The sequence below is a fragment of the Anser brachyrhynchus genome (genome assembly GCF_964034855.1).
Source record: "Anser brachyrhynchus genome assembly, chromosome: 1".
Taxonomy (NCBI): domain Eukaryota; kingdom Metazoa; phylum Chordata; class Aves; order Anseriformes; family Anatidae; genus Anser; species Anser brachyrhynchus.
Window position 1 is genome coordinate 140,736,647 of NC_137694.1, and position 24,491 is coordinate 140,761,137.

Consider the following 24,491-nt stretch of genomic DNA (forward strand, 5'->3'; position numbering starts at 1 on the left):
CTTTTTTTGTTGAGACTGCAAATATGGTGCTTAAAGCAGAGTTTGAAGAAGTACTTTGCCCACTCAAGGCTAAAATAACCATATCCATTTTCTACACAACTAGCATGGCTTCTGAATTGGTAACACTACTTAACAAGAAAGCTGAAGCATTAACAGGAGGTTTTAATTTTACAAAGTCTGAATTTTCAGTTACCGAATGGCTGAGGCTGTCAGGGCCCTCTGGAGGCCACCAGGCCCAAGCCCTGCCCCAGCAGGGCCACCCAGCGCAGGCTGCCCAGGCCCATCTCCAGGCGGCTTTTGGAGATCCCCAAGGAGGAGACCCCACAGCCTCTCTGGGCAGCCTGTGCCAGGGCTCCTCACCCGCACAGCACAGAAGTGCTCCTGGTGCTCAGGGGGAGCCTCCTGTGGGTCTGTTTGTGCCCAGTGCCTCCTGTCCTAGCACTGGGCACAACTAAAAAGATCTTGGCTCCATCTTCTTTGTACCTTCCCTTCAGGTGTTTATAGACAAGGATGAGATTCCCCCTAGGCCTCCTCTCCTCCAGGCTGAACAGTCGCAGCTCTCTCAGGCTTCCTTCATAGGAGAGGGGCTCCAGTCCCTTGATCATTTTTGTGGACCTATGCAGACTCATATAGCTCTGTAAACTGCAAGGAATTCCACTATCTTCCACTGTATTTTAAGGTTAAACATGGGAAACATTTCTGGAAGAGCCAGGTTTTGGAAAGTGCTCTAAAAGGTTCAATTATTTCATCCCTCCAAGATGCCTGCTCCAAAGATAGACCCACTTGATTGTGTTTGATTCTTTTCAGCTGTCCCTTAAACTTTGGGATATATTTTTTGGCAAAAAAAGTAACAACGCTAAGCTGCAATATGGCAAGACATAGCTCGATCTTGGTTAATTATCTGCAGCACCAGTACCAAGACTTGACAGAAACTGTTTGGAAGGGATTGTGCTGCAGGGATGATGTACTTCAGATAAAACTTTCTTCCCTGTGCAAAGGGGGGCATGGTTGCTGTAGAGTTTACTAGATTTCTGTTATCTATGACCCAAAGGACACATGTGGAACAAAAATTATCCTTTTATTTTGTTTTCTATGGTATACTTACATAAACTTACATTAATATATGTAATTATTTTCCTTAAGATTTTTTTTTTTTTTTACAGTGCAATTGTTCCACTGTAAATTTAAGCACTCTGAAATGTAAGCATCCAAGTGTGGATTATTTGTATATTGCTCATCTGGCATTTGGAGGAAATTTCAATGACTATTTTAGACACCACTTTTAAGATGAGGTAAATTTCTCTTATTTGGCCACCATGACTGTAAGGGAGTAACTTCCATGACTAGTTCAAACTTTGTGAAAACCATAAGTTAGGCAAACACCATTCCTAAACAGTATTAAACTAATTAGATGCTCTTGTACCAAAATATTCTGTAGAATTGCAGTGAATTGTTGCAATGCAAACTAACTGTTCTTTTTTCCCTCTCTCCAAAGGTATCACTTCAATTTTTCCAAATTATTCAGCTCAAGGTCAAGAAACACTTGCTTTACAGAGAAGACACCACTGCTGAAGGTCTCCTCAGAGGACAATGGGTGAGTTACTTTCATTTTACTCAAAATACTTTTTTTTTCTAAGTTCTATTTAATTGTGCATGGTTCTTTCTTATATCCTGACAGCAAACCTGATGGGAAATAAAGTGAATGTCAGGGGTTGCAAGCAGAGAATTACTTTGGAGGAACTTGAGTGGAAAGAAGGCGCTATAAATGGGATAGGGAATAATGTAAGGTCTGAGGTCAGGGTGATTAGAGAGTCCTTAGGACAGGCAACTGCAGGTCACGTGCTCTCATTTACTTCATGTGGTGTTGCATCAGGTGCACTGCAAGATACAGCAGAGCTATATGCCCAGTTCTGATGGGGATTTTACACACTAAATCCTGAAGCATGTCTGCCTGGTGCTTCAAAATGCTGATTCTCTCAGGTACACCTAAGCATCATGAGATCTTTATCTTTGATCTGCTGTCTACACAGCTGTATCACCAAGGGGAGATCTGTACTGAATAAATCTATGTTTTTGTTTTCCATTAAAATACATCATAATGAAGCTAAGAATATGTAAGGTCAGTTGCATATATTATCTGTTGAAATAAACCACTGTTTTTTTTTTAATTTTTTTTTTTTATTTACTGAAAATGTGTGACAGGTTGCTGTGCATGGCTATTCACAATCCAGATTTTACCACAGATGATGATTCATGGGACAACAGCTCTGCAGAATTTGAGCAAAGGTTTCAACTGGGAAGTGAAATGACCAGTTTGTCTAGATCTGCTTCTTCTGAGAAATATGAAATCTTGGACAACCTTCATACCAAGTTCAATTTATCAAAGATGAGGTCTGAATTCAAATCTTCAGTTACTTATTTTTTGCATTTTTTTTCATTAGTTTTAGTTTTTAAGTATAGCTGGCTAGAAAGTGTTTTATTTTCTGCAAATGAATAAAATAACACTCCATGTTTAGGCCATATATTGCTATTGATAATTTATAAATAAACCCTGATGACATTGATTACAGCCTAATGATCAATAGCCCCCTGTTCTTAGAAGCATTAATCACAGCACCTATTCTAAACCTGAAATTAAATACTCTCTTTATTGCTTATAACATCTTGAAAGCCATTTCACAAAAGCCTCTTTGTTGACTCCACAGTTTTATTTTTCAGTGTTCTTGCTTTTATGAAATATTTGTCTTTAATTAAAAAAAAAAATATATATATATATACACACAGTCTTCTAGGTACTAACAATGATTTCTGGAGTCATGACAGTAGCTTTTCACGGATACACAATGCAAAATACAACCAAGCACTTTTCTGTCTTTAGGTACATTTACATATTTCACTCTTTGATTACTCTTAAAGTAATCTTTTACCTCGTTTAGGCAAGGATGACCTTGAATCTTTTAATGTATTAAAATATATCAATATAATTAGAGCTTAAGTTCAAATTTTCTCACGATATTTTCACCTGTGGTCGTAGCTAACAAACCCTTTAATCTCAGATTCTAATTCTCTCTGTCTTTTCTGGAGTTTCAACACTTTTACCTACTTTGGTTTGGACTCTGCTAATAGTGCTACAGATTTGTACAGAGCCCAGCACTGCATGTCCTCATCTCCGTATTGATCCATGGAGCCTTTTTTGACAAGATGTCCATGCCTCTTTTCCCAATCTGTATGTTGTCTCAGCTCATCACTTCACAATTGTTTTCCTTCTTTCATTGTGCATATGGTACTGCGTGGAGTGCCACTCTCCTGCACCACTGCTAAACAAATGGAGTAGGAGAATTTCAATGGCTGCAATTAGTGCAATATGAGCAGATGTGAAGAAGTTTGGCAGGCGTCTTTCTTCACGCTTGCAGTAGCTTTCCCTGGTATTTCATGGAACAAAGGCATTGAGCGGGAGAGTAGAATCAATTGTTTCCAGTATAGCATACGTTTATAAGAGTGGTGTATTTCTCTGGCAGAACTTCCTGTGAAATATTTTCATTGCTATAGTGTTGGTTGTACATATGGGGCCAGCTCCTTGGCTGTCGTAAATCAGCATAACTCCACTGAGATAATAAATGGAGCTAAACTGCCTGACACCACATGCAGATCAGACTAAAAATCATTTGGTTTAGAACAGGGGGTGAAATCCTTCATAGATTTATACTTCGTGCATTTCCAACTGAAGTCAAATAGGATTGCGCCGGAGGCATATATCAGCACAGAGTTTGGCATGCAGTTTGTGCTTGCATCACTGTGCCAGATTAGCACTCTGGAAAGAGGCAGATTGCAAAACACGGACGAGTCAAAGGCTCATCACTTCTCAACTGTAAGCTGCTAAAAGCACTGCTTCCTTAATACAAAATGCCATGAAAACAAACAGATGGGAGGAAAAGAGGCTTTTAAATTCTACATTTAATAAAATAACCATTTCCAAAAGCTTTTTTTTATTATATCTTGACAGCTCCTTGAGATGAGTTTCTGTTATTTGCAGACAAGTGTTTATAAATTTATGAAGTCTTAATTAATGCTTTTTGATTTCTCTTATGTCTTAAAATCTAGTTATTGCTGTTTCTTGTTTCAATAGTAATTTTAATTATTATTATTTGGAATGATAATTTGGAAGTGCAAACAGAAAATACCAAATACATTCAAATTAAACCAATCTGGACTGGGCTTTAGTAATTCATAACATGATAAGTTCTCAAAAATACTGAAACAGCTGTGATGTGAAGATAGGGAGAATAGACAAGTAAGAGAGTGGTTACATGACAAAGCTGGCACTAGGTATTTTCCATAAATCATACAATACCAAAAGAATCATCAGCTGAAAGAATTATCAGCTGTGGGGTGCTGATAATGACTTTTGCTGTCATTCCTCTCTTTTCAAATCTTTATTATCCTCTCCCCCACCCCACCTTGTTTTTCATTAGAGCTGGTGCTTCTGGAAGAAGCCACCTAGCTGCCTTCCTGTCCTCCTAGCTTTCTCTGATGTTTCTCCTGTGCAAAGTTTGCATAAACTTGCTATCACTTCTTTTTAGTAGGATGTTGTAACCCCTTTGTACCAGTTTGACTGTGGCACCATATTTTTATCAGCTACATTTTTTTTTGAGAACTCTGAAGAAGAAGGGATCTTTAGGAAAAAAAAAAAAGTTTTTCAAAAAATGGGTCTCCGGTCACTCATATTACTTTCAGTCAATGAATTCGATTTATGGACTTATATCCGCTGTGATTAAAAATTATTTCTGACTCTCTCCAGATTACTCCACTTTAATATTTTGTTCTATAGCATCTGTCAACAGAGCTATTTATTGCACTGTTCCCTTCTCAGCTAATTATCCTAGCGACTTGAAATGTTTTTCTTCTTGCTTGTCATCAGGCTTAAATCAAACCTTGCATTTGTCATTCTCTTGGAAAAGCAATGATTTAGTGTTTACTTTTGAAAAAATGTGATGAGAACATCAATGGCTTCAATTAATGAAGAGATGTAATAAGGGCAAATAACAAAAAGAGTTCTGTAAATTAAGACATCTGTGTAACATTCTGATGGGCAACAAGAAAATAATTAAAGAGTTGCCTCTTATGGTAAGATAAAAGACCTGGTAATTTAACAGTAATAAATCTTAAGATTTCTTACTTGAGAGCATAATTTTTCAACATTTGAATTTAGAGTTATTCTTGCCTAACCCACTCAGTAGTAAGCTCTGACACTTCAGAAGGTTTGATGGTATTGAATCTCCAGAACTGGGCATTCCCTCAAAAGGAACAGATGTGCTATGAAAAAAAAATTCTAGTTTTGCTAGACGGTTTATCTAGAGATGCTCACACAGTATATTTGGTTTGAAGATATACTATTAAAACTGGGATATTCTTAAAGCTTGCTCTTGTCTTCAAACTACCTTTTCAGAATGCCTATGAGGCATCCTATCAGTACCTTTCAGGATGCATATTAGAAGTCTGTTTCTGGGGAATTCGTCCATGACAGTACCCCTCTATGCAGCAATCTGTCATTTCTGCTCAGATGTGTCACCCTCCTGCAGTGGCTGTGGTTTCCTTTGCAGCCCTGGGAGAGGTCAGGGAGAATTAAAGGTGCTTTGGGTCTCTTGGGAGCCACCAGTAGCAGCAGGGAAGTGGCTCCAGGTCCCAGCACCAGCTCATGCTGCAGCATTCACTTGGCTTTCCTGAGACATAAAACCTCCTTCCCATGCATTGAGACAGATGCATCTGGTGGCAGAGTGGGGACAGAAAGCCCTTATAGTCACCAGGGCTTCCTAATCCTTTGCTGACCCTGTGTAGTGGTGTTCATACTCTGACATGGTGTGATATCACCTGTAAGCGCTCAATATGATATTTCTGAAATGGCAGAACTATTAAGAGTACATTTATTTTTATTTTTATTTTTAATAACCATGCAGTAAATACATGTTTCTTACTTTTCAGGTGCTGTCTAAAATTCCTGAAAGTTTCAGGTCTTTTTATCTTTGTAGTTGTCTGCTCTGTAAGTATTGAATTGGCAATCCTTTCCCCCTCCTTCTATTAAATTTCTTACAATTAGTTTAAAACAAGTTGTGATACTTGGCCTTTGGTAATAAGAAAATGTATCAAGGGTGGGAGCAAGATGGCAAAAAAAAAAAACAAAACAAAACAAAAATGTTGTGCAGGTTCTCATACCTAATCAGACAACTGCTCAGTGCGCTAGCCATGACCCTGGACAATGTAGTAGGGCAGGTAGCTGGGTTTGAGCAGTCAATTTTAACTCAAATTTGTGTGTCCTCAGTGTTTCCTTCTTTAATTTAAGATGGGTCTTCAGATATTGCTTAAAACTTGGGGAATATTGGTAGGTTTTCCCTCCAGAAAAATGTTTATCTCCTCCTATAGCCCTTTGAGCAGCCATTCTCTCGTGGAAGACACTAAAATGCATAAAAAATTTTTGTGCCCTCTGCTTTTCTGAGCGGCTGCTGAAAAAGGGCAGCTGGGAGCAGTTCCCACCAGTGAGCACTTGCAGCCAGTAAGAGTAGGCAGAACCTCCCCAGAATATGAGGGTTGAAAAGAAAATCTACAAAAATACAAGAGAAGAGCTGTGCTCTCTAGGCAGATCAGAGATCCCAGCATGTCTTTAAAAAACCTCTCCCATTCTCAAGGTTTTTTTTTTTTTTTTCTGTTTTGTTGAATTCTTCTCCTTCTTTCACCACTGTTCTCCTTCCTTCTTCCTCTGGTTGACTTAGTCTTTCTATGAGAAATATTCTGTCCTTGGCTTCGTTTGCAGATATACTCCAGGCAAGATTTTGTTCTCCTGTCCTGCTCCCAGCACTTTGCATTCTGCTTTCCTCCCCTTCCCTCTCCCACTAGAGCTGCTCTTAGTCTTCATCATACCTCTCTCTCCATGTAAATTCATCACCATTTTGGCTGTTAAATTCACCCATCCTGTGATGCTGTGAGACAGCTAGCTGCAGAGGTTGAGTGCCTTTTTCCTAAGAGACACTTGGATGGAATATATTGAACATGTGACTTTGGCAGTAAGTTTGCTGAGGGAGTATTACTTCTCCTTGTTATGTGCCCCTGGGCCGCTTTTCAGCTGTGGGGGAAACATACCTGAAAATACTGAAAGCAATCTTAAGATTTAATGTACTGTTTGAAAGAGTCTTCTGTAAGTTTCTAAAATAAGCTTAACAGTTTTTTTTTTTTTCCCAGTTTTTGTATTATTAATGCATGCTTGATTTTTATCCTCGTCCTAGGTTTTATTTGGCATTTATCCAGATCAAGGTATGTCCTGGCAGATGTTGGCTGTCTCGCCTCTGGAAAGCTTCTGTATCCTTCCTTCATTGAAGAAAACTGAACTGGTTTCATTGATAAACTGGTTGAATGGCTGTTTTCTCAGTTACGTCCAGAGAGGATTCAGTGTCCTCAGAGCCTGGGCTGCACTTAGACTCGTTCTTTGATGCAGACCACAATCATGCTCCACATCTGAGCTATAATGTACAGCACCTGTCTGGGGTGCCTTGTGGTTCCCATCCAGTTGAGTTCACTCTCTTTGTATGAAACCTGAAGAGTGGAAGTGGTTTGAAGACCCAGTGGGATCAAGCCCCAGAAAATAGCTGTGACCATGACTAGCACATGCCCCTGGCTGTAGCAACTGCTCTCCAGGCCATTTGTATGCTGTCATCTGTAGCATATCTGTAGGGTATACTTGGACCATGATGCTACTCAGTGAACTACTTCAAAAGCAGCAAACTAGGTGATTCACAGATCCATTTCCAGAACAGCTTAGCACAGGCATATGTTTGGATTTGTGGATCTGTAGATATTTTTCAGTGGAGGTGTGGAATCTTTTATTTATTTTTCCATGTAAAATTGCTCAATAGTGAATTTAAGTCAACAGATCTTCAACAAACTGTTCAAAAGAACAAGCAATAGAATAATCCAAACCAAAAGTGATTAATTGCAGGTGAATGCAGACCTGAATGTGAAAGGTCTTTGAGGGATGAGCATTCAGTTAGTAAACAAACAAAAATTACATTTCTTATTCTCAATATATTTCTAGTTTTATCTCTTTGGTCTACAATTTGCCTGTTTATTATTTCACTAATGTTAGAAGATGATTCAAGCTACAGATATACTTTATGAGCTCCTGGGAAGTGTCTTGTTCTGAAAAGGTGTGGTAAGAATTACATTTTGAATGGGTGATTTCTTCTGCTTAACTGGGCAGGTCCATAGCTTTGAGCAGGGAGAGTCCATTTTAAATAGATTTGATTGTTAGCATTCTCACTATTGCAAATAATGACACAATATTACATGACTGCTAGGGTAAATGAGGAAGAAAATGTTAGTGCTCGAGGGCCATTTATAATGAGAAGTGGAGATTGTTTTTTGGAGGAGTGCAAGTGAATAGGACTAGTGGGACCAGTGACAACTTCAATGGTAAACTCCCATCAGTATCTTGTTCACACCGGTATTTTTTCCTCCTTGAAACTGTTGTTGAAAGGTCCTATTTACATATGCATGTGGTCTTGAACAGCACCAGGGCTGTAATGACAGAGACTGCCAAATCAGGGTGCATTGGTGGCAAGTCTTTGAGTTCAAATTTTAGTCAGCTCTCAGAGCATAACTTGAGGATTGGATGTCTTTCCACAGATGTTGGGTTGGAACCATAGCTTCTGCATTGTGCACATGGATTCTGCAGCCAGCTATACTTTTTGCTTGTTTCAGGAAATGCTGTTGGGACTGGGATATGAGGACAAAACCAAGCATTCCCAGGTTTCACATTTTACCTGTCATGTCAGGATGCTTTAGCCAGGTAGTTGTCAGACAGAATACAGCATCCCCTTTCTTTACTTGACAAACCTGGAGCTGAATCTTCTTAGTTTGTGTCATATGTGTTGAAAACTGGATGTTCTGTCCTTGCATTCCTACCTGAGGTTAATGAGATGGGAGAAAATATGTGAGAAGAAAGCAATCCAGCAAAGCCATGCTTCATTTTCAAGGTGACACAGTAATTCAAGCAGAAGGGTCAAGGAGAAAGATTTCATTTCTAAATGAGGTTTGGAAAAGGCATGAGCAATTCTGAATGTCATCTCACCATTGCCGTTAGTCTTCGTTTATGCAGATGTAAGCTCATGTGTTTGTCCTCCACTTTGTCACACAGTGAAGAAAGTTTTTACCTTTTTGGCTAGACTTGAGTAATGCTAACCATTCACACACAAATGTCAAATATGCAATTTATTCTGGCTGACAGACTGCAGTATTCTCAGTGGATGCTGAGCGCTACTCTCTGAACGTCTACAAGAATTTCATGGTAGGCAGGCAGGTGTGCTACAGTTGTCCTTGTCACAAAGCCCTCAGAGGTTATTATACAAAACTGCTTTGGGTGGAAAAGAAGTGTCCTAGCTCATATGATGCTAAATTATGCAAATGAACACTTTGCCTCTTGTAGCTCAGTTCTCAGAAAGCTGTTAAAAAGTGTTGAATTGGTACTAAGTACCATGTACTTGTTTTACTTTAAAAAAAAAAAAATTCCTTCACTTCTATGCTTTTCCAGAAAAGTCCATGTAAATTGATTTCTGTTTTGAATATGTACAGTCTCATGTATATGTCTGCATACACTCGAAAAATCTAAAAAATCTAAAACCAAAGATGGAAATATTTTTAAAATCAAACTGAGTCCCTTTGGACTTCATTCATTCATGCCACTTAGGTTTTTTTTTTTTTTTTTTCCTTTCATAGCCATTAGATCTCAGACCTGGTGGGACTTTCTGTCTCTGGCTGTTGGGAGAGACTTGCTGGCATGGGGGTGACCTGCTTTTAATGTGATGTCTCTTTAGCCATTTTCCATTGCTTTAGTTCCTTTTTGATATTTCTGTAGTTTAATCTATTGCTTGGATTTACTCTATTTTTTTTCCCTTCACTGTCTTCTGTGTCTTTTCTACTAGTTCACTTGTATCACCCTTTGCTTTGTCCATCCCCATGGATACAAACCTGACACGTAGCACTAAGGAGTGGTGGCTACAGTTTCTGAAAAGAGCAGCTTGCCTCCCCTGAATTATTAGAACCTTTCTGAGTATGTAAGATATTTTTTTAATATTGGTTTCCCTATTGCCACAAGATCCAAATTCAGTTGACTTAGTATAATTTTTCAAAGTAGTGACAATATTGTTCCTTTTTGAAAACACTTGGGATTTATTTGCTTATAAATTCTAACAGTCAACTCTTTAATACCAGGGAGAAGTAAGTTTAGTATAAAGCCAGGTTGAAAGACCCTCTTCTGCAGGAAGTAAGATTCAATGCCGCTATTAATGTATATCTGTGCACCATTTTCAGACCTTTTACTGAAAGGCTATATGGCAAATTGGACACACGAATAATTAATAAGATGATGTGCCTTTGGAAAGAGGGTATAAATAAAAATAGAAGAGATATTTCCTAGTTTAGTTACAGATACCTATTCTAACACATGAACATATTTATTTTCTGTAACTCTTTGGCCATTCAAACCTTCAAGTAACCTCACTACATTACCCGGTTGACCACAGAAAGAATGAGAACTATTCCTGCAATTCTTTCCTAACCACACAAGTTTTCAGTCTTTAAGAATGTTATGAAATGCTTACAATACTTTGTGTTTATTCCTTCCTTTCTAAACTATTCTGCCCTGACCTAAGTAAAATTTTAAGTATTTCTCAAGCAATAGGGAACAGACAGCTGGAGCAGAACTGTGCATTAACCTTTAGAATTGAACAAGGCTTTATGAAATTAAAAAGTAATGGGGATTTGTGGATGCTACTGAGGAATTACACAATCAAACTCTACACTACCAGTCATTTAAAGAATGTCTGTCTCCCTAATAGACTGCCTTCTTTTCTTTCACTGCACCTGGTACAATTATTGCTATTTCTACACTTCTCAATAGTGTATACTGGCTTTTTACAAGAAAAGATAAACCTTCTTCCAGTGCAGTTCTGGGGTGATGGGTCTCACACCTACCTCTCTGAGTTGTGAATTTCCATCTTTACTCTGTCCCTGACAAGTATTTCATTTACAATCTTGTTTACTTCCCTTTCAAGAACACCTGTACTTGTGCCAGTTACTGCTATAGGTGAGGGAAAGTTAGGTTAGTCTAGGTGCAGCAATTTAATTTTCCCTTTTCAGATTTCTTGTCAGAACTTACTTCTTGTGGACCTGAAATCTAATAATAACTGGAGAGAGGACTGTGAATTCTTTCCAAGTCTGCCCCCAAATTTTTCATTTTTATGAATATATTTTAAATCTTTTCAGTCCTGATCTAATTGTTTGCTTTATATGCTTGACATCTCATTAAAATTTTTGAAGTGAGGACTGACACTTTGCAAGGTATATATTTCCACAGCACCTACAGTAAGGGGTTCCTTACTCACTTGCTCCTGAAGTATTATCACCACAAAACAAAAGTTAGAGAAAATACAACATCTCAAGTTTTGACTGAACATGTCTCTGGTCATCCTAAAAAGATATAGATATCAAATTGACTAGTCAGTAGCTATTTTCTCTGGCTTAGCTCCCTCCTCAGTGGCTCTGAGCAATTTCAACATGCCCCATCCAGTGTTAAGATCTCAAATTCTTAAGTAGAAAGTGTATCTCAGTAATATATTGAAATTTACATCATAGGCTGGATTTCTCATTTTAGTTGAATTCAGTGGAACCATTCAGAAAAATTCCACATATGGAAATTGATAGGAGAGGCTTTAGACAGAGAAGACAAAGATATGCTGACCTTAATATCAAATTCCTCAATTAGGTTGCATAAGTTTGAATGGTGGGTCAAATATGTTAATCATGGAGCAAGAAAAGATCACTAGGTAAACTTGTAATCATGCCACGACCATTAATGACACTGAAAATCACCTTTTCTGCTCCCTGAACCAAAGGTATTTATAGAAAGAAAAACTGTGAGGCAAAGAGCATATACAGAATTTATCAGACTTTTCAACTTCCATGGAAGTTGAGAAAAATGGGTTTTTCTTCCAAGAAACACAATTTAAATGAATGAATGAAACAGCTTCTCAAATCCCTTTAATTCTTTTCTCTCTTTGAATTTATTCGGTTTGTTACTCTAGCCCTCTACTGTCAGACACTCCTTGGTAATTTTTTCCTTGCAGAACACATTTAACAATGGTTTAAGTTTGTTGTTGCTGTTGGAAACAAACTAAGTATTTTGGCCTGCAGGCAGTGTTCAAACTGCTAAGTAGATGGATGAAGATGAGGACCATGTTCAGTGGCAGGCAAAGAAGCAGAATATCAATGTATGGTTGAGAAAATGCTATGAAAAAATAGTTTATTAAGAACTCATAAAACTTCTGAAACTGATAGAACACTGAGAGAAGTTATAGAAGAAGTTGTGTGCATTTTGAACTTGGTGCATCTTGAAGGGGTAATGTAAAAACACCCTAACTAGTTACAGCAATCTGCTTTATATCAAGAGAGAAAATTGCAAAATGCAGAAATGATCCCAGTTAAGGGCAACATGTAAAAATAGATAGTAAGGCCCAGAAAAAATGTCTTCTAAAAATAGCAAGACCTAAGAAACCAGCATGAGCAACGTGGTCATAAATCAGGATCAATAGTATACACGCATATTAGAAACTTGGTGAAAAATAATCAATAGTTGTAATGATGTCAAGGTACATTTTACAGTAGGCAGAGTAGGTGATACAAATAGATGTTAAAGAAAGTGTAAAGTCAGCCATCTGCATGCAAATAGAAGAGAGAATCTCTGTCAGTCATAGCTTTTCGGTTGGTTCTGTACATACTGAATAAATGGCTTGATGTAAGGTAAAGCAGGGACTCTCTACTTAGGGTGTGACTTAGCTACACCTGAGTTAGTCATCCTAGGCTCTCTATAGCTTACAGAGGCAGCTGGTGCTTCTGTTGAGTGATTCCTCTCAACTTAATGTGGTGGTCTAAAATAAGGCAATGAATTCCATCTCAAAAGCACTTTCTTTTCACTGAGTTTAAGGCAATCAGAGTAACCAACTGAGATGCAGATATCCTCAGTACAGAAGTAGAAACTGTGGTGAACGAATTATAATTTAAATATTTAGCCGCTGCATCCCATTCTATCATGTTGTTTATGTAAGCTACAAAAAAGTAAAGTGACATGAGTTGACTCTCACACTCTCTTCGATACCTTCTCTGAGCAGCTAGTCAGAAAACGAAGAATGGAAAAAACAACTCTTGGTTTAGCTTTGAGCGATGCACCCAGGCTGGTGCCAGATGTAAATACAGAGAGCCACTGTGTAATGGTGCACAAAGCGTATGCAAACCAAAATCCCTTGACAGGATAATTAACAGCAGTAATATAATTTCAAGAATGGAACTACAGAAAAATGAGGCAGCTTAGCTGAAGTGAAATAAAAAATAACAACTCCAGCTGTAAATCTTGTCAGGGAGATTTTTTTACTTTAAAGGCAAATACTGGAGGCCACACTGCAAAAATGTTAAGAAAAGAAAAAAAATTACCAGCATGGTTAAATTGCAGAGTAAGAGGGGATGCTAGAAGTAAAAAGATAGTTTTCCCAAAAGTTGAAGTCACATCTGAATGATTAAAATGGAGAAGAGATCACATTCTGGCAATTTAAGGGCAATATAAAACCAAGATAAGGCAGAACAAAACTATTCTGAGGAGCTGCCTGGTGAAAAAAAAAAACACAACGCATTTTGACTTATCAAAACATGGCTGAAGTTTTCTCCCAGTTTAGTTTGATTCTACCTTTCATAAAGGCTGTGATCTGCTGCAGTCTAACAATGGAATTATGACAGAGTCTCTAAATATTTTTTTGGAGAAAAATAACTGATGGGATTTCAGCTCTAAGTGCCTCATTGCAGATCAGTGAATGATGTTCAGTTCCACTTGCAATCAAAGGAGAACCTTTTTTTTTTTTTTTTTTTTGGTAGGGCTCTCTCTGATGGTTTTATAAATGCACAGAAAGAAATGGAAAAAACATCTAAAGTATCCCCGTCTTCACAGGAAAAGAAGGAAGGAAGAACTCTTCTTGGAAATAAGGTTTCATTTTTTCCCCCTTTAATTTTAAGCATCCTTTATAATAGCTTCTGAATGTGTCATCTGAGTAATTACAGGATTTATTTTAAAAGTATTGCTTAAAAGGGAGCTGCCATAATTATATGCACCTGAAGCTTTTTGAGACACAAATTACTGGCTACACTTCTAATAAAAAGCAGACTGTCAAGAGGTGTCCCAAATCATTGGGTTAATAACTTCAGGTCAGCAGGCCTCTTAGAAAGTATAATTAATGTCTCTAGCTAAAGGTATACATATAGTTTCAGTGGACACTAATCATATATTAGGATACAAAAAAACTATGATGCCAAGTCACACTTAAAACCTTCAGAAAAGGAAGAGAACTGTACTAATTTATATTTATGTTTTCTAAGGGCTGCACGTGTAAATAATCTTGACTGGAATTAGTTTCCAAGTTTGTTGCATCTGGGGTTATTTTTTATGATTTCCTACGCAATTTCTTTAAGCAAATAGATGTTTGGGGGTGGTTGGGTGGGTCATTCTTGATGAACAGTGTGTGAACAGAGGTGGTGACTTGCCAAACTAAGCAGGGTGAAATTTATATTACCTTGCAATGCACTGGCTGTTCAACTGCCACTAGATCTGCTAGGATTTTTTTTTGGTTACAGAGTGTGAGAGGCATCTCTTGTCCAGACAACAACGTCCTTTTAAAGGTGAAAGAACTCTGCATAATGTCTCAGGCTTTCCCCATCAGAGTGTAGGAAGAGCCTGGTCCTCTATGGATGGCATTACTGGGGCTCACTGGGAAGTGGGGCATAGCAATGCACTGGGTACCCTCTAACTATTCTGTGTTTGTTCTTCTGTTAAAATTTGTGAGTTCTGTGGGCAACGGAACCTCTTTCTGGAAAACTCCTTCTGGCAGGTACACAGTCTTGTCCGTTTTTTTTACATTAGATTAATTCTTTGTAGTATATTAAATTAAATATCAGAAGTTAAGGCTGTTAGGATACTCAAGCATGCATCTGAGTTGTGTGATTTCAACAGGGCATATATGTGTAAAGTCAAGTGTCTTCTTTCCCACCTTATACATATATACCCATAAATATACACACATGTATATTGATGATGCTTTTGCTCTCTATCTCATCACAGACAGTAGCAAAACAATTCCACTGTCTCTCTGTTGTAGTCTTTTTAAAGTCTGTGAGGGCTTTCAAAGCTCAGGTTTTCCTTTTTCCCCAGGCCTCCAGGGATGCTTCTTTCTCAACCAAGCCAGAAATGAACTCCTAACAATACTGAGTCTAAATAGTCCTAGATGTATTGGATAAGTAGTGCCGGACTTCTAATGGATTTGTCTCTCATGGTTGGCTGATTTCTTAATTATATTAGACTAGGAATGTAGTTTGACCACACCTCATACTATACCTGAGAGAGAAAAAAAATAGAAAGGGAGCTGGAGGGGAAAGAGACCATGAGTGTTCTGGCAGAAGCTTGAATATATGTTTTTAGATGTTAGCAAACTTGTGAATGAAATTTTGACCAAACAGCAAATTCTCCATCATGAATGGGGCACTGATTCTGATTTAGTTTCCAATGTGGTTGCAGCTTACACAGTGTTTTTCCCAATACAATTTCTGTGATGTTTAAATTGCTGAGCTAATGATGCAGCCTTTCATCTATACAAACACTTAAAGAGCTTTCTCAGTCTCTCTGCATATTTCCATACACTCTTTTGGAGCTTTGGTAGATCTGCAATGTCAGCTGAAACTGATTGATCTTAAAAGTTGCTAGGAAAGGACAGACGTATTGTGATCCTGTAAATTCTGTTTCCTTAGGAAACCAGGCCAAAACAGTGCTACTTGCTGAAGAAATATACGTCTGTTTTGTTCTTTTCATAATTTCTTGATTATTTTAGGTGAATGTGGTTTGTTGCCTTTTTTTTTTTTTTGTCATTATAAGTTGACCAATTTCTATTTTTAATTCTGGAGTTGGTACAACTTATACTCATTTTTACTGGAAATTCAAACCTTAACAGCCTTATTGACAGCTATGAATCTGACAGATTTTCATGATTCTGCTCTGTTGAGGGTAGACCTTGGAGGTCCATTTGTAGCAGATGTAGCTGACGAGCAAACAGAGGAATACATTTTAGTGCAAATCAGCCAGACTGAAGATGCTGTCTCAAGGAGGAGACACCAGCAGCAGGTGATGGTCTTTGCATTTTCTTTCACTTTTTCTGAGATGTGTTTTATCTTTTGTGTTTCCATCATTGTTGTGTGCATTAGTTGGTCATGCTTTTCCCTGTGGGAAAACCTGTGTGAAGGTCAGCATTAGAAAAATTATTAGAAAAATAACTAGAATAAGCCTTTGCAAGACTTTAACCTCCTATCAAAATTTTCTAAACCTGATATCTCTTGGCTGACATCTTGCATGAAAGTTCAAATGTTAAAAGTTGGCAACATTTCAAAAGTTAGGAAGAAGAAACAAGTGTAAAGTACCTTTTTGCACTCAGTGAAATACATTTTCACATTTTGTTGCAAATTATTTTCTCAGGCAAGTTGTCACACTTATTGGCTTTATTTCTCTTAAGTTTTTTTCATTGCCAATGTTGTCTGTAACAACTTCCTGCTGCTCCCTTCCTGAGAACTCAGTAAAGGAGGATTTTTTATGAGGTGTCATTGTGTATCACTGAACAATGAAAATAAGCCTCATCATTTAATAAATAGCATTGGCATACAAACTGCTGCTTCTCATTCTGTATAGGTGGTGTCCTGTTTCTACCAGTGATAATTTAGCTGAATAATGTCAACAGTATGCCTGCTTACACCCAATACCACAGGCTGCAGAGAAAGATTAGTCCCACTACCTCAGTGTGCCAAAGAATACCATAATGGCAATTACTCCCTTAAACCACTCAACTCCCTGATGTGGAGAATGCTGCTGGCAGTGATCCCCAAGGAGCCTTCGCACTGCTGCAGGTAGCCAGAGCACAGTTTGTTGTAGCAGCCCACCTCCTGCTGGCACTCCAGTGGTGGTCCTGACATGACCAGATTATGCTACTCAGAATGACTTTCCCTGCCTGCATGCTCCTCAGGCATTTCTTTGCATCAGATGTTCCAAGTTGGCTGATAACACTGTTTCTTTTTTTTTTTTTTCTCCCTGCAATTTGTAGCACACAGGGTCAAGACAGATTCAGGATTTACACTACAATTAACTGAATTTTATGTTTCTTTACATTTATTTTCTTAAAAAAAAAGAAGATAATTTATGTATCTGTATTTAATGACATTTGACTAAGCTTGCCAGTATATCAGTGTATTTTACTGGGTAAAGCTTCAGTGTTTTCTTTTCTGAGGCTCTTTTCCCTCTCTTTGTTCTTGTTCCTCTCTCTCATTCCTCTTCCTAGATCAGCAAAAGAAGGAATTCTGTTTGCTGAAATTCTAGCATGTACTCTTCATAATGTCTGGGGGTAGGATCTTGCTGTTGGGCTTCTCATCATCTGTACCTCATGTCTGTTAGTTTTCTTCCTCGGCAGTCTTTGGGAGCAAACCACATTGTCTCTTCTATGGCTTAGATGACAGGTCACTCCAGGGACTATTGCCTGTGGGAGGACAACGGACACTTCAGCAGCTTTGGCTGTTTTCCCTTATGTAGTCTTCTAATGCTCTCCTGGCAAGTCCTCCATCTTAAACCTGCCAAGAAAGAATATCTTGAGCATCATAATGTAAAAGCACCACGCTGACTGTCTTTAATTCTTTTTTTTTTTCTTTTCTTTTTTTTTTTTTTCCCAAGCCATTTGAATTTAAGAAAAAATATCTTGGGCCACAAGGGCACCACTCAGAGCCTGGAGGACACTTGTCCTAAGTGCCATGCAGTTTGTGTTGCAGGTCAAAGAGGGCTGTGCAAACTTCAGAAGCTCTGTATCAATTTGTCTGGAAATTTGGGATTGCTCCCTGGGATTTGTGGCTCTTGCAGTGTGGAAATGCCCACAGTAGCCTTGTGTTGTGTCACCTAGTTGAGATGCCTAGGTGAGGAGCCTAGCTGCCCTAGATGTTCCCTAAAGCCAAACAGAAAGTGTGATGTGGTCTCCCCTCTCTAGAGCAGCTCCTGGAGCTGTTTCTGGCTTCACTCATAGAACAAGGGGATAAGGATAAACTTGCTGAAGGCTGCTAACATAACTAACAAAGTGGAATGAATTTCGGCTGGTTTGTGTGATCTCCTGTCCATAAAAATTCTCCAAGCTGCAAAGGAGGTAGAATGAAGGGATATAAAAGCCAGAACAGAGGTTTATCACTTTCACTGACTTCTACTAATATTACCAAATCTGACCCTTTTGCAGGTGGTGTACAACTGGTCTCTACCTTTAAGTTCAAGAAGAAATCAGCAAATCATCACAACTAGAACCTTTCAGATGCCAAACAGGTTGGCTACAAGACTAAGAAACAAACCATTGAAGTTTACATAGACTCGGCTGCCAAAGAATAAGATAACATTCTAAAAATAATGTTACTGACTGTTTCAGAGGGGCAGGAAAGCATGACATCTCCTTTGTTTTTTCAATGCATTTCCAAGGCTGGGTTGCTGAGTTATCTTCCAAGCAAAGCTATCTAGAGGGATAAAGTGAAAATATTTGAAAAGTTGCTTGTAATTGCAAAAATATAACACATATTTATAGATTCTTAATATAAAATTAATGCATAAATAAAATGAATGAGTTTTCATTACAGAAGAAAAACAAAACTTTTCTTCCTTTCCCCAGAGGCACCATCTTCATAAACATTCAAGCTTTCCTGCAGGAGCCTGGAAGCATTCCTCTCTCTGTGAAACACCAGTACCTTCATGCTAATATAGAGGCACAAGTAACAATTGCATCCATCATCTTAGTTGGTGTCTATGTGCTGATCATACTGGAAGTAAGTCATGTTTTGTGCTTTGGTTTTATTTTTTGACCTACATTGCAAATGGAACGTGAGGAAGAGTTTCATTCTTGGGCTGTAACATACTTTTAAAATCTGTGCCTGAATCCTTGCTGAATCATTATCGTTGCTAACGGAATGAACAAGGTATGTGTGAGGAAATTGTTCTGAAGTGCAACTGATGCTGGCTAGCTATACTAACATTACAGTGGTTCTTGCATGTTCTTCTACTAGCACCTCTTAATGTTTTAGTATTTGAACAGGATTATAGCTTGGCTGTGAGAATAAAAAAATAAATTTGGTTTACAAAAGATGCAGAAAATCTTAGGTTAAAAGCAATTAACTTAAAAACATTTTTTTTTAACTTTGGTTATTCCCTTTTCTAAGGCACCTCGAACTATAATTTTGCTTATTTTTAAAAGGTTAAACTGTGCACACTTTCTAATATCACTGACATTTAGAAATGTTTTTACTGTATTATTTAAAGAAAAAGAGTCTGAGTTAACATGAAGAAGTCAAGGGATGAGGAACTTTAAACATACATTGTAACTTAATTCCAAAGCCGTGAGTTACCAGACCCAAAGAAAATACCTCAAATCAGCACTAAGGATGAAAAACATGTCAGAAAGAGCACAGGCTGCTACAAACTTCTTTGAACTGAAAACATTAACTGTCTGATTATCTCGAAATACAGTACAAATACAGGGGCCTACCTTCTCCTTCTTCTTCTTCTTATTTTTTTAAATTGTGAGTATATACATTCTCCATGAATTTTCCAGGTTGATTCACACCAGATTTCCACTAATATGAAACAGAGAAGTGAATCAGGTCTATAAGGTGCTTAGTAATGTCTGGCATGCTCACTACTTTTACATATCCCTTGTGTACCTTAAGCTTTTCATCCTGTTACCTGCTGAAATGGTAAGAAAGATAGGTAAACGCATTCTTATCAAATATCAGTAATGGGCACATGTAACATGACAGATGCTTCAGATGCTTAGATTATGTCATTCAAGACTGGCGATTTATTTATGAGGCTAAAACTGGTTCTATGTATTTTCTAATTGAACAAAGAGATTTAATATTAAGTGTGAAAGTGGTTTGGACTAGATCTTGATATAAACATAGGTAGGCATGCAACACAACACCAAAATAAGCTTCATACTCTTTAATGCAGCTTTTCAAAAAAAACCCTACGCAATCCTATAACAATTGCAAAACATCCTTTTTTTAAAAAAATGTATGTAATGGCTGAGATTTCTTGTTTGCATCTTAGAAAGTCACTTTTGAACAATTCATGTGTGCAAAGGAAATAAAGGCTTGAAACTGAAGAGCAAAACTAAGAAAAGCACACATTTTCCTGTTGTTTCTAAGAAAAAGCTCTGAAACTACTCATTAGTTCATTGTTTCTGTGAAATGATAATGGAAAATTTTCTGTTGATGGCAGAAAAATTATTCCTGCAAATTCAAAGACATAAATAGATCTTTATATGTAAACTTTGTTTGAATTTTAAAGTGTTGGAAGTCACCTATTGCATCACAATTTTAGATGCTTTCTCCATAATTTCTGTAGGAACGACACATGCTACAACTAGAGTAAATTTTAAACTATGAATTTATAAGCTGGCAATAACTAACATAAAATAAAACTTGACTGTTGTTTAGTTCCCTCATGGAACTCTTCCAAGACATAGATGTTAATATTCTTAGTATACGTAATAGTGGCTTACCTTATATTTGATATTTATTACTTTGGTGCCTGAAGTCCTGCTTTCTCACCACATTGCACTCTAATCCATTAACAGTTATCACTGTTAGAGAAATCAATTGGTGTTGCTGCAGGAGCGATCTCTCATGGATTTTCATTTTCTGTGTTGCTGCTCCCCTTCTTTTATCTGTCTTTATTCTAGTTTCCTGTGTTTTATTCATTATCATTGCCAATATAGGTTCAACTTCAGGCAGTGAAGACACCCAAACAGGTTTTAGAGCTATATTTTCACATATTTTCTTGTAATGGTAAAGAAAGAGGAAGCCTTTTTTCTGTTACAACACATGAGCTATCCAAAGGTGTGCCTCTTGCTCCTCCTGCACAACCCTTTTCCCCATACAGGAAACCCAGATCTTGTGCCCACAACCTCCTCAAACCCACTGTCCTCACCTTTTAATCCTTCCTTCCCCTTCTCAGCCTGCCCTTTGCTACCTTATTCATCAGCGAGCATACAGGAAACAGACTGCAAGAGCTTCTGCCTCCCACAGATAGAGATGATAAGAGACAAAGGAACATATTCTGACTGAAAAATGAAATGCATTTGCTGTAAACAGTCTCCTCTAAACTTGCAGCAGTGTAAAAACATGCGGAAAATTCTGCTCTGAAGCAGCTGTTTGCATCTTTTTTGGTATTGAATTTGTAGGAGCTCAAAGTATATCAAGAACCAGTCCTTGTCAGTAGGGGTCTTAGTATCTTCTGAAGAACAGCACATTGTGAGACACGTTAAGCCACTGAACCTGGTTTCTTCATGCATCTATTTTAAGTGCTACTCCTTTTAAAAATGATTATGTGTTATTTGATCATAAAAATATTAATACATTTTTGGTAAAGGAAGATTCCACTTTTTCATCTTCAATTTGTAATAATTTCTTCTATATGCTTGCCATAAACATGAATATTTTTGTATTCACCATCCTACTCTACCCCTTGGAGCTTTGGTGTATTACCCTTAACTCTGGACATCTCTTAGTTACATTTTCTTTGTGAAATCTGTATGTTCCTTTTTATTTCTTTTCTTTTTTTTTTTTCCTTCACATATTCATTCTTTCCTTCAGTAACTAGATGTTTATTCTCTTGAAATTGATTTTTCTTCAAATATTGAACAGTTACCTCTTTGCATTTCAGTCTTCTCTTCCGTTCCCTTCTCCCAGAGGAGAAAAAAGAAAAATAACTGCTTCTTGTGATATTTCTGAATTAATCTAATTTATACTATTTTATAGTGTTGTAGAAAGCAATGAAGTATTTCATTTCCTTCCTGGAAGGCTACACTGCACAGGAAATTAAAGCAAGGGTACACTTCAGGAGGTTCAGATCTACCTGTTTTGATGTCAGCTCTGACATCTGACCCTTCAGGGTTACTGAGGAACAGGTGGGCTATAAGTATGTTTTGACATTTTCCACAGGATCATATGGTGTAAAGTCCAGATGTCCAGAGTTTTACATAGATGTTGCTGTGCTAAATTAGTTTCATGGTTAAAAATTTCATAGGTTCCCTTTGTAATACAGTAAGATACTTTTGACTTCTCTCCTTTTGTGTATGTAGATAACGGAATAATACACTGGTGACCTTGAAAAGAAATCTATCTGCTTATCCATATCTTAAAATAGTTGTTAATATTAGAAAGTTTTACTGGTGTTTAGAAAAGCTTCTTGAGTTCATAAAGTTCTTAATAGTAATTATGAATTGCATAATTGTAGCTACATTGAACATGCAGTAATTAGAAATATGTCAGGAGGAATGTGTAACATTTATTATTAAAGGACAGAGATCATTAATTTGAATGAATTATTAATTGTGTACACTTGTCCACTATTTTCTATTAATTGCATATTTTATGTTGTGGGCTAAAATGGAGTGTTAACTGTTTATGATACTTAAGTAAACCAGAAAATATGAAGTTAATAATCTTAAAAACAAAAACTATTTTACGAAGCATTTTATCTAGTCAGGAATAAAAGGCAGAATAACAGTCATTTTATTAAATAATAAGAAAGTACTGCTAGTGCTTCATATGGCAGAAAAGTGATGCTGTCAGGTGCCTGAAATTCTGTGAGATCCTCCACTGGAGCTGTTTTATCACAGCACCTAGCATTTAGTTTCATATCCTGTCCTGTAGGTACCCCTAAGAAAGATCTTGTCAGGATCTTTCAAATAGTATTTTAGTGATCTGACATCTTGAATAACATTTACAAGTCTGTATTTCTCCTTAAAATGCAAATACAAAAAGTGAAAGTGCAAGATCTGGCTTTAAAAGGTCTAGCTTCTTGCTTTGTGAAGCATGGACTAATAATCACAATTTTCAATTTAATGGAAATGTGGAGTATCAGTTTCTTTCCATATCACTTTTCTATTATTAGCTGGTTTAAATTATGAATAAACATCCCTTAAGCTCAATTTCTTTAATATAGAGTGATTTTTTTAAACAGCATCTAACCAGTAGAAACTAGCTGCAGACATAAAAATTTTTACATTTTAGTATGTGGTTTAGTACAACCATTTCTTCTAGCATTGTGGGCTGGTTAAACCAATATCAGAAAGCTCTTTTACAAATGAAATAACATGTTTCTTATTACTACTGTCTGTGCTCAGACAGTCCTCTTTTTTTTATTTTTATTTTTTTATTTCCAGTAAGAGGCTATTTATTTGCACATGGGAAATTATACTTTAGAGAGGGAATAGGAAAACAAGAAATATTCACTGGTGTACAAAACATAATACAAAGAGATTGCGATAGACTAAATTTAAGGAAGATTTTTTTCCGATGAGGAGATTCACAGAAACTAGAGATGAGCTTATTCAGCACGGTTTCTCACTTCCCATCCATTCTCATATTGATCTGTGCTTAAATATAGATAGAGAATAGAGTGGACTAGAGTCTTGCCACTTACACATATATCCTACCAAAAGACTGTTAGTACAGGGATGGAAGAAAATCCATAGTCTTTATTTGGAAAGATGGCATAAAAAAGAAAATCGGAACTGCTGCTCTCCCTGGCCTTAGTGTGAAATAAGTACATTCCTGCTACTATTATTTCCAGTTGTGCCAGGATGCAAGAATTGTGAAGAGGCATTAAAACACTGCTGTAGGTGTTGGCAGAAAATTAGGGCAGATAAGAAGAAACCATCTATCCCTTTTTGGTGAAGAGTCTGAGCCATACCTCATAAGGCAAGATAAAATTTGTCCTCTTCTCCTGTCTGGGACTGGGAAGGAGAAAAAAAGCACAAGGTGGGGGCAGAGCTGGTAAACCAGTGCCTCCTTGGTGTGCCAGCCAGCTTCTAGCAGCACAAACACGCTGGAGAGCAAAGACTTCTAGACTGTCTTGATCATTTTCACTATTTTACAGTGAGGTAGAAATGGAGCCAGGAGCTAGGGCACAGAGAGTGAACTTGCTGGACAGAAGCAGAGATCATTAATGTCACGATGCTGTGAATGGCATGGAATCTGAATGCTGCTTAGTGATATCTAAAATGTAAAAATCCAGTAGAAAAACCTAGCTTTCTATGGAGCTGGTTGGCTACATCTTTCCTGGGCAGCAGGTGGTTGCAGGTCTGCTTTGAAGTCTCCAATACCATGGTACACCATTGCCATTCAAATGTCTCTTTTTTCTATTTTTCCAGCTGAAAATGTGTAAGGTAATGAGGGCTGTCTTGCTGTGTCTCTGAGTAATGCTTTCATGACATAAAACTGATGGCGTGCACTGAGAACGGTGTTGAGGCCTATGGAGTGAGTGCCAGGAGGCAGCAAAGCTTGCTTAGATG

The 24,491-nt window shown here is 37.6% G+C and overlaps 1 protein-coding gene and 1 long non-coding RNA gene across 6 annotated transcripts in view; one reads left to right on the forward strand and one right to left on the reverse strand.

Moving 5' to 3' along the window:
- OCA2 (OCA2 melanosomal transmembrane protein) overlaps window positions 1–24,491 on the forward strand; it is a 205,771-nt gene that overhangs the window by 45,788 nt on the left and 135,492 nt on the right. For 4 of the 5 annotated variants that reach the window (XM_080585517.1, XM_080585519.1, XM_080585520.1 and 1 more), the window contains exons 3-9: window positions 1,496–1,594; window positions 2,203–2,391; window positions 5,980–6,037; window positions 7,275–7,347; window positions 16,095–16,252; window positions 18,387–18,469; window positions 18,807–18,960. In XM_080585517.1, coding sequence (XP_080441643.1) covers window positions 1,496–1,594; window positions 2,203–2,391; window positions 5,980–6,037; window positions 7,275–7,347; window positions 16,095–16,252; window positions 18,387–18,469; window positions 18,807–18,960 — 814 coding nt within the window. Of the gene's footprint in view, window positions 1–1,495; window positions 1,595–1,707; window positions 1,981–2,202; window positions 2,392–5,979; window positions 6,038–7,274; window positions 7,348–16,094; window positions 16,253–18,386; window positions 18,470–18,806; window positions 18,961–24,491 lie in introns of those variants that run through there. The other variant, XM_080585521.1, reaches the window with a different exon arrangement.
- LOC308192223 lies at window positions 16,261–23,026 on the reverse strand. The gene is made up of 3 exons (XR_013948652.1): window positions 20,694–23,026; window positions 18,562–18,654; window positions 16,261–17,739 (listed from the first exon to the last, which is right to left on the reverse strand). It is a non-coding gene; the product is annotated as an uncharacterized lncRNA (long non-coding RNA).